The sequence below is a fragment of the Nothobranchius furzeri genome, chromosome 11 (genome assembly GCF_043380555.1).
Source record: "Nothobranchius furzeri strain GRZ-AD chromosome 11, NfurGRZ-RIMD1, whole genome shotgun sequence".
Lineage (NCBI taxonomy): Eukaryota > Metazoa > Chordata > Actinopteri > Cyprinodontiformes > Nothobranchiidae > Nothobranchius > Nothobranchius furzeri.
The window spans coordinates 48,729,577-48,743,469 of NC_091751.1; the positions used below are offsets into that span (position 1 = coordinate 48,729,577).

Consider the following 13,893-nt stretch of genomic DNA (forward strand, 5'->3'; position numbering starts at 1 on the left):
CTCAGGAATGGTGCTCATTGGATACGACTTTTGGCGCTAGCTTTGACTTAGAATTTAGATTTTCTTTGACACATGAGCAGAAAGAGGTACTTAAGTCCTTTATTTTGAAAAAGAACTGTATATGGCACACTGCCCAGCTGAATGATTTCTGTAATGATTAATATATCATGTTGTTAATTGCTCTGATTGGTCCTAGCACTGTGCAGTTGCACAGATTGCATAGATTTCACCCCCATGACCGAGCTCTGTCTATGGGTCGTGGCCACGCTATACATTTACATATGTTTGCCAGGCTGCCCAAGCACCAAATTTATAAAACATTTGATTAATTCTTCATTTTGTCTATTCACCAAAGAGAGGACATGATGCTGTCACTCATAACAGACTAAATCAAACCCCTTTATCCCTACAATGATGCTACAGCAAGACTGCAGAGTAAATGTTTTAGAACAATTTTTTGAAAGAGAGAGAATCTGGGAGTTCATTTTGCAAGGAAAGAAAGAAAACTAAAGCTCATTATTTACCCCTCTGATTTTTTAAATGATCTTCAAACCTTTCTAAATGGGTGAACTTCCAAAATGTTTCTATACCAACATGCTATGTGCAACATTTGACACATCAAAAATAAACAACACAAACAAGAACAACAGCCCTTTTTCACAGCAACCAACCTGTGCATTTAAATAGTAGCTGTGTGAAAAACACTTGCAAGCAGAAGTTCCTCTAAATGGAATGCGGCCCTAAATGAATCCGCCTGCTCCTTTCCTAAAATGCTGTGAAACAGAACCACGGATGGATCGGATTTGCTTTAATGGTCCATCTCTTCACTGATCATTTGTGAAGGCAGATACTGAGATGAATTCCAAAACGTGTTTATGAAAGGGGACAGTGGAGTATTTCATATCATACTGCATTGTGTATGTTGTGTGTTACTGTGTTGTATAGTTTTGTATTGTATTACAGCATCTCATATTGTGTTGTGTCATCTTGTGTTGCAACTTATTGTATCGTATCCATAAAGTCACGTTTTACTGGGTATTTTATGATTTTTCAACCTTATTTTGTTTTTTTGTTTTCCCATCGTGTTTACATATCTGGGTCTTTGAGAGTTTATCGAAGAAAGATGTCCTGTTCTGGAAGCACTCGGTGGGACAGCTGTGGTTCAAATACAGTATTTTGTTCTTATTTATCTGTTTGTCTTGCACCTTTGTGCGGATATGCATATTTGCATTTATCTATAACTTGTTGGTTAACCTTCATTTCCCCACTCTCGTACAAAAAACCCAATTTTTGTTCTACTCTGCTCCAATTCTGAATTGTTTCCTCGTTTTCTGGTTCTTAGCTGACAGGAGACACGCCCCATGTGTTCTTCTGCTGCTGGAGTCCATCTCCATGGTTGGAACCAGTGGTGGTTTGAGCTGTTTTTGCCTTTTTATCACCTTGCACCAGTCTGCCCATTGTCTTCTGACCTCTGCCACCAACTGGGTGTGGTTCAAAGCATTCTCTTTAAGCTCAGGAGATGTTTGTGAAGCACTTAGTTGTTGGACAATTACTTCTGTAACATATAAATTGGATGAGAGTGTGCCTGCATGGGAATTATAGGAATTCTGTTCCAGTCGAAGATCTGATGAAAATGAAGCTCAACTGTCATTTGTCACTAATTTACTATCAAATTCATGAGTTTTTAAAAATTGTTATTATTTTAAAAAATAGACTTCAAGGAAGAGTTAATTTGTTAAATGATTCGTGCTCTAGTGGGTAATATGAGTAATAGTAAAGCTTATCTTTGTTGGATCTTTTATTGTGTTCTGCAGAGGAAATAGACCATAAACCTCCCTGCAACCACATTTGTGTCCACCACCGGAAGTTTACGAAAGGGTTTAACATGATTCAGCACCTCAGAAGCAGATGATGCGCTATTTTCTCCCCTTTCATGTTGCGCGCAATGCGTCCTGGAGTTTTTACGCAGCAGTGAATGTTTTCTTTTTCTTGTCCTCTGCTCATCCTCTGTGTGTACCTGAGAGAGGCACGTCTGTCCTGGTCCTTCCTCCTGATTACGTCACAAGCCAGAGGTTTGTGCTCGCGCTGTGCTCTGACTGCTGAAGATATCAGTGAGAAGGAGGAGGAGGAGCTGTCAAAGTTGCCCAGAGAGGGAAAAGTCTTCAACGAAGAGGTGGGAAAATATCTATTTTCGGCTGGAATATCGCGCCTTGTTGACATGGAATGAGAGGAAAAGCACCATGGAAAGCCGTTTTCTGAAGTGGATCAGCTTCACCTCTCTGCTCTGCGTGGGCTCTTGTGTTCTGGCGGAAAGGAAAGGTATGTGAGGGCTGTTGTGGGTAAAGTGGGTCGCCTGGTGCCTTTCGCTTCACTGTCCCGCATTTCCGTAAATCACAGAGAAATCACAGACTGGTCACGAAGCCGCAGGGAAACCTGATCCTGCCTGGGAGGAAAGTTTCTCACAGCCCTGCTGTTCAGTCTGTGGCCTGGTTAGAGCCTCGGGAAGGCTGGAGAGAACGGACGGTGTAGCCTACTTTATAAGAGCGTCTTAATTTCCATAACTGGCTAATTAGTTTTTGCGCAAACGCGCATCTTTCTCAAGATGTAGATATCATCTAAGAGCAAAATTTTGGCAGCATGATGGAAAAGGGTGCTGACAGAGCAATTAGTTGTTCTTTGCCTTGCTAAATTAGGATTTTATTCATTGTGCATTTTTTATATTTACAAATGTAATATTAAAATGATTGATTTGTCAAAATTAGACAAAATCTCTGGTGTTTTTATGCCATTTAAATCAGCCATTAGCTAAAAAATACATAACTTTAAAGGATTTTTCTTTATCCTAGAGCTGAACCAAAAAGATTTACTACTAATTGGAAACGATATATGTTTACACTGAACAGAATGGAATTGAATAGAATTGAAACTCCAGTGGCCAATCTGAAACCTTCTTCTTTCAGTTTGTGAACGTTAGCAACAATTAAAAAAATCTGACAAATTTCTGACTATGAACACACAATCAATGCTGATTCATGCCTACTTAAATACAGAATCAAGTTCATCAACCATTAATTTAAAACAAAATGAATCATAGTCCTTTTAGACAAATTCAGTTTGTCTAAAATTGGTATCGGTCTCAAAACCAGAAAAGGCACATCCCATTGTCATATTTACAATTTCAAAAGTAGCTTTCTGTACATTACACAGCTGTATGTTAATATATTCGAACATCATTTAATGCAAAAAATAAGCTGATCACTTGCACTTTAAAGGAAGTTTGTTGAAAACATTAAAAATGTGTCTTCATTTATCTTGCAAAAATGAAATAAGCAGAACCAGTGATACGTGATGCTTGTACACAATATTTTCTTAGTGTTTTTATAATTTCTTTTATGTTTAAATGATAAATGACCCGCACTTGTATAGCGCCTCTCAGAGTAAGGACTCCAAAGCGCTTTACACTTCAGTGTATCAGTCATCCATTCATACACACATTCACACACTGCTGGTGATGAGCTACGATGTAGCCACAGCTGCCCTGGGACGCGCTGACAGAGGCGAGGCTGCCGAGTACAGGCACCACTGGTCCCTCTGACCACCACCAGCAGGCAATGTGGGTTAAGTGTCTTGCCCAAGGACACAACAGCAGAATTCTCTGTCCGGAGCCAGGATCGTACCGGCAACCTTCCGATTACTGGACAACCCGCTCAACCTGTTGAGCTACTGCTGCCCCAATTATTACCTTTACTTATTGTGGTTTTGACTCTGAATACTTCTGCTATGCTGACTAAAGTAAAGAAAAAAACAACAAAAAAAATTTAATAAAACAAAACATTCAGACTAAGTTGAGTCACTCAGCCCTCTCAGAGCTGCCAGGAGAGAAAGTGACCAGTAGCATCACTTCACTCCCTGATGACTGTTACTTCCTATTCTCGTGGATAATATCTGTCCACACTGATTCCTGCTTGGCGCTGTTTGTCCTCATGAGCAGATCAGCATGTGTGTTTGGAGCCAGAAGCGCACGTGAACGTTGCATCTTTCCTCTCTGCACGGGTGATGGATGCTGCGTTTCTGGGAACCAAAGCAAATCCCTGAATATTTCTATCCAACTGAACAAATCAGACAACAATCACCTCGTGCAGCAACGAGTCTTCCCACAGCGATTGGGAATGTTGGGATTTTATCACATCCAGATGAGATGAGGCGTGAGCTGCTACATGTTTGCTTTCGTTCATTTTTTTAGAGGAATCGACTTTATTTTTCTTACGTGTTGCTGTTGTAATCGTTGTTTCTGGGTTTTCTTATTTTTGGACAAAGGAGCAGGGACAATGTAGTTTCAACTTGATTTTAGTAAAACAATAAAGCATAAAAAATGCCACCATGCTAATAAAAACCTGAAACATATATTTTTATTTGATGTCCCTGTGGTAACTTGGTTCATCAATGACAAAAACAACAAATAATATAAATAATATTATGTCTGGATTTTGACTTAAACTTACAAACAGACCTTGATAGATTTGATTTTTTTTAATCAGAGCAACTTTTTAGAAACATGTGACCCCTCAGGAGCTTCAAAAGGACTATTTTACAACATAATCACAATTTTGCCTCCTTTACTTTGATGTTGTTTTTGACGTTTCATTTTGCTGCATGTTCAGACAGATCCGCTTGCATGCTCTTGCTTCTTGTTTGTTTACCAAGCTGATGCAGCGGATGGTCGATCTTATCTGAAGGTGGCCATGTCAACACAAACGTGTGCTGGCTATTGTGACGTCACTTTTTAGTGTGTGTCTCATTATTATCATTAAAACAAGCAGAAAGGTGGAAACAGAACAAAGATGCAACCTTCCCATGAAGCTTTGGGGCAAATTCTTCAAAAACACCAGTGCAACTTGTATTTCATTCCAGCTTACAGGTGAGGGTTTATTCCTCATTGTTGTTTTGACTTGTGTTTGATCTGACTGGTGAATATCTTAAGGGGAAAAACGTGTTCCTACTTGTTTGTTGCTTCTTTAAAAAGAAGAACTGGCCATAATTTATCCTTTTAAAGGGAGACTAGGCAGTTTTGTCTTGCTTTTATCACCCTCTAATGTCCGTAAGTAGAACTGAAAGCAAAACTTCTCCTTGCTGTGTAATTGTCTTTTTAACACCTTATTATAACAATTGAAATGACTCCCCAGCCTTCATTAGTGTCTACAGGGGTGATTCATCACTAAATCAAACAAATCAGCTGTGTTCGTGATCTAAAATATGCAGGAAACCTGCTGGAACCAGACTGCAGCGCCGGGTATGTCAGCTCAACAGAGCGGCCGCCAGTCTGAAGTTGCAAGTGGAATATTCTGGCCACAAGGGGGCGATAGGGGCCAGGTGGCCTTTCATTATCCCTGTAAATGGTCATTTTAGCACAAACTGGCTCAAGAAAATTATTTAAAAAAAAGAAACATTTGCATAGTATCCTTTTAAATCACGTTTTTGCTGATAAATCAGAAGCATTTTATCAGTTTATCATGTTTGCAGGGCTGTAATCAAAATGAGGATTGAGGATTTTTTTTAAATGATTCTGCACCTGACACCGATCAGTCTTTTCCTGCTCAACCTTTGTTCAGAGACATCTTTGCTGAGTTTGACAGCTTTCACGTTATACTCACTAAACTGGATGATGGTTTCGTTTTGCAGCCAATGAGCTGATATTCGTTATCAAGCCTGTTTCAAGAGGTTAACCTCTGAAAGATCAAACTAATCACAGAAACATGTCAAAGACTGAAATCCTTAATCCCTACTATTCAGCCAGAGAATAACCCTCTTATATTGCTTTTATTCCTTTTTGTGAGTGAGTTATTTCAGCTGTTGACAGAACGAGACTAAAAGCAGGTTGAGTTCAGCTTCCTACGTTCTGCATAAAAAAATAGGCTTGCAGATCTGCAAATGTTTTGCTGATTCGTGATAAAAATTTCACCTCTGCAGCACATTTCAGCATCCCTCCTAAGTGTTTTCTCCCTTGCGTGTTTAGCTGAGATCTAACGGGCCAGCTTCACTCATCAGTCATCTGTCTTTTCCTCTGAAGACCATGTTTTATTTTCATTAAAGCCCACTCTATGGGGGTGATAGTGAAATATTGCTTACAGATTTGTGTCTTTGAGGCCTAGAGTGGTATGCTGCACACCTGACGATCTTCCCAGACCTACATCTGCTGCAGCCATTGTTAGAAATCAAGCTTTTTAGGTTGGGGCCGTGGGAGCTGGAGTGAAATTTCTGCAGCTTTGAGGAACTGCAATACATCTAAGCGAGGAAGCAATTTTAGCTGGCAACGTGCGGGATTTAGGTTTCACATTCAGACAATAGCATCTCTGTGTGGAGGGCAAGTTATCTGGCAGCACGGGTAGTTTTGTAGGGCAGCAGAGATCCAGGCCGACACTTGAATCTAGACGTGTGTGTGTGTGTTGAGTTTGTGTGTGTGTGTGTGTGTGTGTGTCATCTACAAGTGAAGCCGTTTTTTCTTCTCTTCCCTGAATACACATTTTGTATCAGGTGACACCACACTTCTGTAAATGATAATTATGTGTCTGGTTCTGCTCCAGTGGTTTGTATACCTCCAGCATAGAATAAGTAAGTGAAGATGTGGTTACTGATTGAACAGATTTACACCTTTTGTTTGTACACGGTAACAAAGCACTCTGTGACATTTATGGCCTTTCCATGATCGTCCGCTCCAGTGGAAAGAGACGCTGGTTTTCAGGCCGGAAAAGTGACCTGCTGTTATCTGCCTTCTCATCATGTGCTGCAGCGTCACGTTAAAGGGGAAAAGAGTCCTCGGGACTAATTGAATTACTAATCCTTTATGTGTGTGTCTTTGTTTTAAAGAAAAGTTGTTCCTTGTTGTTGATGAAGAGTCTCATTTTTCAGGCCCTATGAAGTTGGTTTTTTTTCTCTCTTTTTAAGTAAAAAAAGTGCTTTCATTTTCAGAAGAAATGTTTGGACTATGAACCATTGAATTCTGAAGAAACCCAATTATTTTTGTAGTTAAGGGGAAATAAGCTTTGTAAAAAGATAGAAATTGACTTTGGAGCATTTTTGAAGTACAGCTTGAGGCTCTCTTTCTTGTTTTCCTTTCATTTTTTTAAAGAAATGCACAAAAAATCTTTGGTTGTCAATTAAAACAATTTTATATAGAGCTGTCACATTGTTTCCTGCGATATTTTTTACCGAAAATTTGCTGATTTGAATCATTTTTTGTAACAATTTATATATATGTAATAAAAATTCCCATCTCACCCTCCGCGGGTGGTCTCATTCTTCCAAACTCAGGTCCTCTACTAGAGGCCTGGGAGCTTGAGGGTTCTGCAGTGTCTTAGCTGTTCCTAGAACTGCACTTTTCTGGACTGAGATGTCTGATGTTTTTCCTGGGATCTGCTTTAGCCACTCCTCCAGTTTGGGGGTTACTGCCCCGATGACCATGGGCACCATGGATGTCTTCACTCTCCAGGATTTCTCAAGTTCTTTGAGGCCCTGGCTCTTCTCTAGTTTCTCGTGTTCCTTTTTCCTGATGTTGCATCACTTGGTATCGCCACATCAACCACAACGGCTGTCCTCTGTTGTTTGTCCACCACAATGTCCGGTTGGTTCTCCATCACCATTTTGTCAGTCTGGATCTGGAAGTCCCACAGGAGCTTGACTCTCTCGTTCTCTAGCTCCTTAGGGAGTGTTACCCACTTCGACCCTGGGGCTTCCAGTCCATTTTACATCCTGCCGCTATGGTGGATTGTCTCAGAGGCATCTTTGCATAGCCTCGTTCAATTTGGGATTCAATGACCTCTGACCTTGTGTCCCGGCTCCCCCGTTGAAGCATTTGACATGTATCTTGTCAATCTCAAACTGTGATAGATGCTGGAACACTGAGCTATACTGGTTGTTTTGCAGTTAGTGTTGCGTTCTAAGTGATCATTCATCCCTTCATGTAACCCCTCTGACTCGATTTACTGGAGTAGTAACATTCCAACAGATATACTGTACGTTCTCGCATCTCACCTCCGTCTTGTTCCAGTAGCCCACTTTTCATCAGGGTGTTCTGGTTCCCAGCATCCAGGCGACTGCTGAGCCGGTATCTCGTACATTTCAGTTTCTCTTGTCATGGTATGAGGTAGGCAGTAGCGCCAAGGGTCTTGCCCAAGGACCCAAATGGATATTGGCATTTGTCCCATTCAAACACAGGTCCCCTGTGTGAAGGTCAGGTGCTTACTAGTTGAGCGATCTATCTATCTATCTATCTATCTATCTATCTATCTATCTATCTATCTATCTATCTATCTATCTATCTATCTATCTATCTATCTATCTATCTATCTATCTATCTATCTATCTATCTATCTATCTATCTATCTATCTGTCTATCTGTCTGTCTGTCTGTCTGTCTGTCTGTCTGTCTGTCTGTCTGTCTGTCTGTCTGTCTGTCTGTCTGTCTGTCTGTCTGTCTGTCTGTCTGTCTGTCTGTCTGTCTGTCTGTCTGTCTGTCTGTCTGTCTGTGTATCTTATCTATGTATATATATATATATATATATATATATATATATATATATATATATATATATATATATATATACGAGAGATCGGCTTTGTTTCCAAACAAAACAAACCATTCTTATCAATTCTGAGCTTATGCAAATGTAAGATATAACCATGGGATGGAGGGTAGTGAATGGATTGGAGGAAGGGTCACAGAAGTGGAGAAAAACAGGAAAGTCTGTGATTCACAAACAAAAGGATGGATGGGGTTAGGTCTGTTTTCATTTCAGATTTTTGTTTCAACTGGTCATCAAAGAGGCAGTGGTGTGTTCCTCTTAGCAGCCGCTGCTTCACTCTTGCATTTAAAAGCTGCAGGTGAGAGTCCTCCATTATCCTCCAGACCTCCTGTTGGTGTGTCGCCTCCTCCGACGACCTGCAGGTCATTCTGAGCAGCAGTTCTGCACACTGAAAAATCCCCTACAGAGAAGAGAACAATGGTTTCACAAACAGATCTCTATCCCAGAATATATAAAAAAGCATTATGGAAGGGTGGCGGCTGATCCCTGAAATGTGTTTCCCGAATGGGAGTCTTTAGATAAATCTTTGCATCTTTATATTCCCATTACATTTTTTCACATCCTGAATATAAAAATAATTCATGTCTGCTGCTAAAATGTTTAGAGGATTTTTTTGTCTGTATTAATAAACAAAGATGTTATACATTATAATTATAGAGGTAAAAGTTACTTCACTTAACTTGGAATCAACATAGACAGCTTAGTGTGTCTCAGAACACTTTAACTGTTTGATTTGCAGAAAGAAAAAAACAATTTGAGTTTTTCAAAAGAACCCTGATCAGACATGTCAGTGTTCGTAGCTCAACCACAGCTCAATCCATTAGAAAAAGTGTTTTCTTTGCAGATCTCATTAAGGTATTACACGTTTAATTGATAAGGGTGTGGTAGTGCATCAAGCAACACCTATATTTGCAGAACTCCCTGAGAATTTTGCATCCGTAGGTCAAAACTATTCAAATATAATAAAAGGTGTTTGAGTTTTCTGTCATTTATTGTGCACTTTTTAAAAAAGTGATGATATGTATATAAGTGACCTCTTTAGGAAAAAAGACTTAAGAATTTTGTGAATTTGTTTTTACACACACGTATATTGCTTCCAGTGTTTTTCCTCATACATACATACGTATATATATATATATATATATATATATATATATATATATATATATATATATATATATATATTGAATGGTTCAAGTTCTCAGCTTACATCTTATTATGAAGTGCTTTCCTAACAAAAGTGTTCTTTCTAGGACACACTAAGCTCACATTTAGTCTGTTACACGTAGAAATGTTGGAGTTTTGATGTTCGAATGGCGCAGCTACACATCTCTGCACAATAAGCTCTTTATTCTGGTCTTGGTTGTCTTTTCTGACCTTAACTTGCCTTGTAGTCATGACCCTGCGGCCCTGTGTCAACAGAGAGGAGAAAGGCACCCCTGTTGGCTGAAAGCTTAAACTCTGGAAGAGTCAAAGAATCCATTTAGCTTTAATTAAATCGGAAATTGAAATACAAATACCCGCAGATAAACCAGTTCCTGTTTTAAACTAATGATGAGAATAATGCAGTCAACATCAGCACCGACATTCTGACGTAAAGTACATTAATACGGCCCGTTTCCCCTAACGGAACTTATGAGTAACTTTACCGGAACTTCGTGGCATCTGCGTATCTTCATTTCAAAAGGACCACTTTCCGGGCCATTTCAGAGACCCACTGAGTAGAGGTCAACCGGTATTGCCGATACTGATGCCTACAAGTACGAAACATGGTTGGCCAATATGTACTGCTGATTTCTATGGGCTGATTTTCAGACATTTTCCATCTTATTTTCATGCTAAAATGATACTAATAACATTTTTGTGCAACAACATCAGTTGATGCACAAAATGTGTGTTTTTGAACTCTGAATTTAACTGTTAAATGTATTATTTTGTTCTTTTTTTAACACAACAAAAGAGTTGTTTTTACCTTGTTTTTGCTGATGTTTCGACCAACACTGTAGTTGACTTCCTCAGAGCGTCGCCGCTGTTGGTGGCATCACTTCCTTCTCCCTTTGTCAGCGAGCAGCAGAGGACGATGTTGCCCTCTGCTGCCCCTGCTCTCCTCACCGATCTCATGAAAACCATGACGTCCCATGGAAAGGGTCAATAATGGAAACACGGCTATTATTTGTTTTTGCCATCTTTTTTACGCCAATCTTCATTTTGCTTAATAAGCAACATACTTATATCTGACTGTATATAAACAAATTATGATATGTTTCTGCTGGAGAAAAATGGTGAAACTGGATTGTCAGACTTTTGATGTCAAAGTTTCAAAATCTGCAAAAATTTTTGATAAATCCCTCAATTATAACGACAACCTTGACATAGTTTCAGGTAATAATCTGCAACTTATTTCTAAAGGCTCTAAATAAAGTTGCAAGGTCTTTTTTTCTTTGTTGCCTTCTACGTCAATTTCATCTCATCAGCATCGTAATACGTATTTCCTCTGCAGGCTATTTACAGATAAGCCCACGATATTGCTCCATGACGGCGTTAATCTGTGATTAGCCACACTCCTGCAGCTCTAAAACACAACATGCTCCACACCCCGAGTTCTCTAGTTTTTCTTATTGCCCTGTAAATTTTAATAGCATCGTTTCCCTGAGCTGTGAATACATTTCCCAGTGAGACCTTGAGGAGAACATCTCCAATTACTGCATGATTTCATAATTAAAGCCAAAGACTGCAGGAAAAATGAGTTCTACTTGTTTGACTTGCAGGTTGATCCTGTTATTGCGCTAGCTCCATAAACTGTCAGCATGGGTCACATATTTTCAGTGGGTAACCAAGCACTCATAATACAACCCAGTGCCATTTAAAAGTGTTGTTAGATGATCATCGTCTACAGCTGTACTTAAATTTCATAACAAACCACTTGGTCTTAACAGCCGAGTGTCTGGGTGAAAAACGGAAAGGGTTGAAATACCCTGGAGTGCATAGTTGGACCAGTTCCAGGAAGAAAGGATTAGCCCTTTGGACCAGAGCGATGTACATCAACAACCTCCTCCAGAGCTGATTAAGCAGCGGCCTGAGATTTTAATTTTAATATGAATCCACTTGTTTGGTTTTTTATCTGAGCATTACTGCAGTAATCAGGCCTCAAGAAGATTTACAAAAGATTAAAAACACTGAAAAATATAATTTGTTTTCAGGCCAAAGGTCACAGCCAACAATTTAATTTATTCAACTACAGGAAGGATGATGAAAAATATATCAGTAGTTGGTGTCCTTCAGTTTATCTGACGTATTATCGCTTTCGAAGTTGATATTTTCTTAGAAAATTGGTGTTTCATCTTTTGTAGAATCAATGCCAGAAGAAGAGCATTCAAGACTTTTCCTTGCATTAACCCATTCACTGCCACTGACAACAAAATTCATCATTTTAAATCCAACCGTTCACTCATTTGCACGTTTTTACTGTGTGGGCGTCGGAACGAGCCCCCGCACCATGAGAACAAACATTTCAGCTCTAAAGCCGATCTTCATCCACGTACATTACATGTCACGTGATCAGGAAGCAGAAAATTCATGTGTTAGGAGATCGTTTTGGACCGTTGTAAAAAAAAGTGGGGAGCGAACCGAAAAAGCTTCTGCCGATCATAATTCGACAACTGATTATGAAAGAACGGATAACACTCAAAACGTACAGATTCTTCCTGATGTAAGAGGTGAGTCTACTCTTTGTTTAGTTAGCTTTGGCACTGACATCATCCTAGCGCGCAACGTTCTGTGACTCTTAAAAAAAACTGAAAAACGCTGAAAAACGCTGGCAGCAAAGGGCTTTTCTGATCAGAAAATGGCTGGCAGTGAATGAGTTAAAAGGCTTTTCCTTAGACAAGCACGGACCATTGATGGGTCTCAGTTGTGGAGCCAGATCTACGGTAGTCTTTGAAACCGTCTCTGCAACGTGATGTACTCATCGCTATGGATGTCAGTCAGCGAGGCAGTCCGCCATATGCCATCAAAGACAATGCAAGTACATCCTTTTTCTAAATAAACTTAAGTGCCTCTATCTGCTCTTGACTCCAAGAAAAGCCCAAGTCAAAATAGTCCAAAGTTGATGCCAAAATTGTTTCAAACGAGTCGTCGCTATCTTTGATTTTTCAGTAACATCCCTCCTACCAACAGAGTGCTGTGAATGGCTCGCTACAGAGCCATCGCCATCTTAGTTTCAATCAGTTGCACTAATATCCCTCCCACCTGACTGATGGAGCGCTCTGATTGGTCCACCAAACCAATATAGCGCTGTGATTGGACTGCTACAGATGGGGCAGTTCGCCATGCATCATGGAAGAAACAGGGAAGACGATGAAAATATGTTGTTTTTCTAAATAAACATGTTGTGATTGGCCAGCCACAATACCAGCCGAGGCTGTGGAGGTTCCAATGGAGCAATGCTAGACCAACATGCAAAATGGTCAGTTTTAGATCTTGTTGACCTTTTTTTCACATCAGCTGTGTCATATAAAACAATCTTTCATGACAATAAGAAATTGCGTTTAGACAAAGAAAATTTCTCAAAACGTAAAATTTGTCTAAATTTGTCAAAACAATTTGCTTTTCTTTTTTACAGAAAGCTGGTTTGTTTTGGCATACAAAGTAAACCTCTGAAACTAATCATGACTTTGAAACCTTGATTCCCTGATTTCCTGTTATGTTATTGAAAAATCCATCTTATAAATGGACCTCATGACAGGTCTTCAGTATTGTTTGGAGTAATTACATTTCTAATCTATAAATATTTGCAGTGGCAACATAAAAAACTGCTGATCATTATTTTTAATAACTGTAATGGATGTAATTAACATTTTCCTTTAGTTGAAGCCAATTTCTGCCTTCGTTCTTTGGATTCATAGTAAATTGAATGTGTGAGGAGTTCAGAATCCTGCCTTGTACTTTGTTTGTCCAAAGAGAGTTCCAAACCTGGAGTGTGAGCCAGGGTCCTTGTGTTCTGTTGCATGGCTGATAGCAATAAAAGGGTTTTGTCTGCCAAGCCTTTGGCTTTGATGACTGACAGAAAGCAGCTCAGCCTTCATTTGAAGCTAAATACCTCTCTAGTGACGGGACAGCCTTGGAACAACAACTATCTCCAGTCATAATCATCTTAAGCAAGCTTTGAACGTTGTTTTGGGGAAGTGCCGTATGCTTTTTTCTGTTGTCCAGACCAGTGCATCACCTGACACGTTAACAATAGATGCAATCTGAGCTCCGAGCTTTGAGAAGAGGCGTTAGCTGCAGATTTTGCGCAGCTATTTTGCTTTTTGCA

At 39.7% G+C, this 13,893-nt stretch overlaps 1 protein-coding gene across 2 annotated transcripts in view; it reads left to right on the plus strand.

The window, feature by feature from the left end:
* The first annotated feature begins 2,107 nt into the window (after positions 1-2,107).
* Positions 2,108-13,893, plus strand: part of egfra (epidermal growth factor receptor a (erythroblastic leukemia viral (v-erb-b) oncogene homolog, avian)) — a 41,949-nt gene continuing 30,163 nt past the window's right edge. For both annotated transcript variants that reach the window (XM_015956651.3, XM_015956655.3), the window contains exon 1: positions 2,108-2,319. In XM_015956651.3, coding sequence (XP_015812137.1) covers positions 2,241-2,319 — 79 coding nt within the window. In that variant the 5' untranslated portion in view covers positions 2,108-2,240. The remainder of the gene's footprint in view (positions 2,320-13,893) is intronic.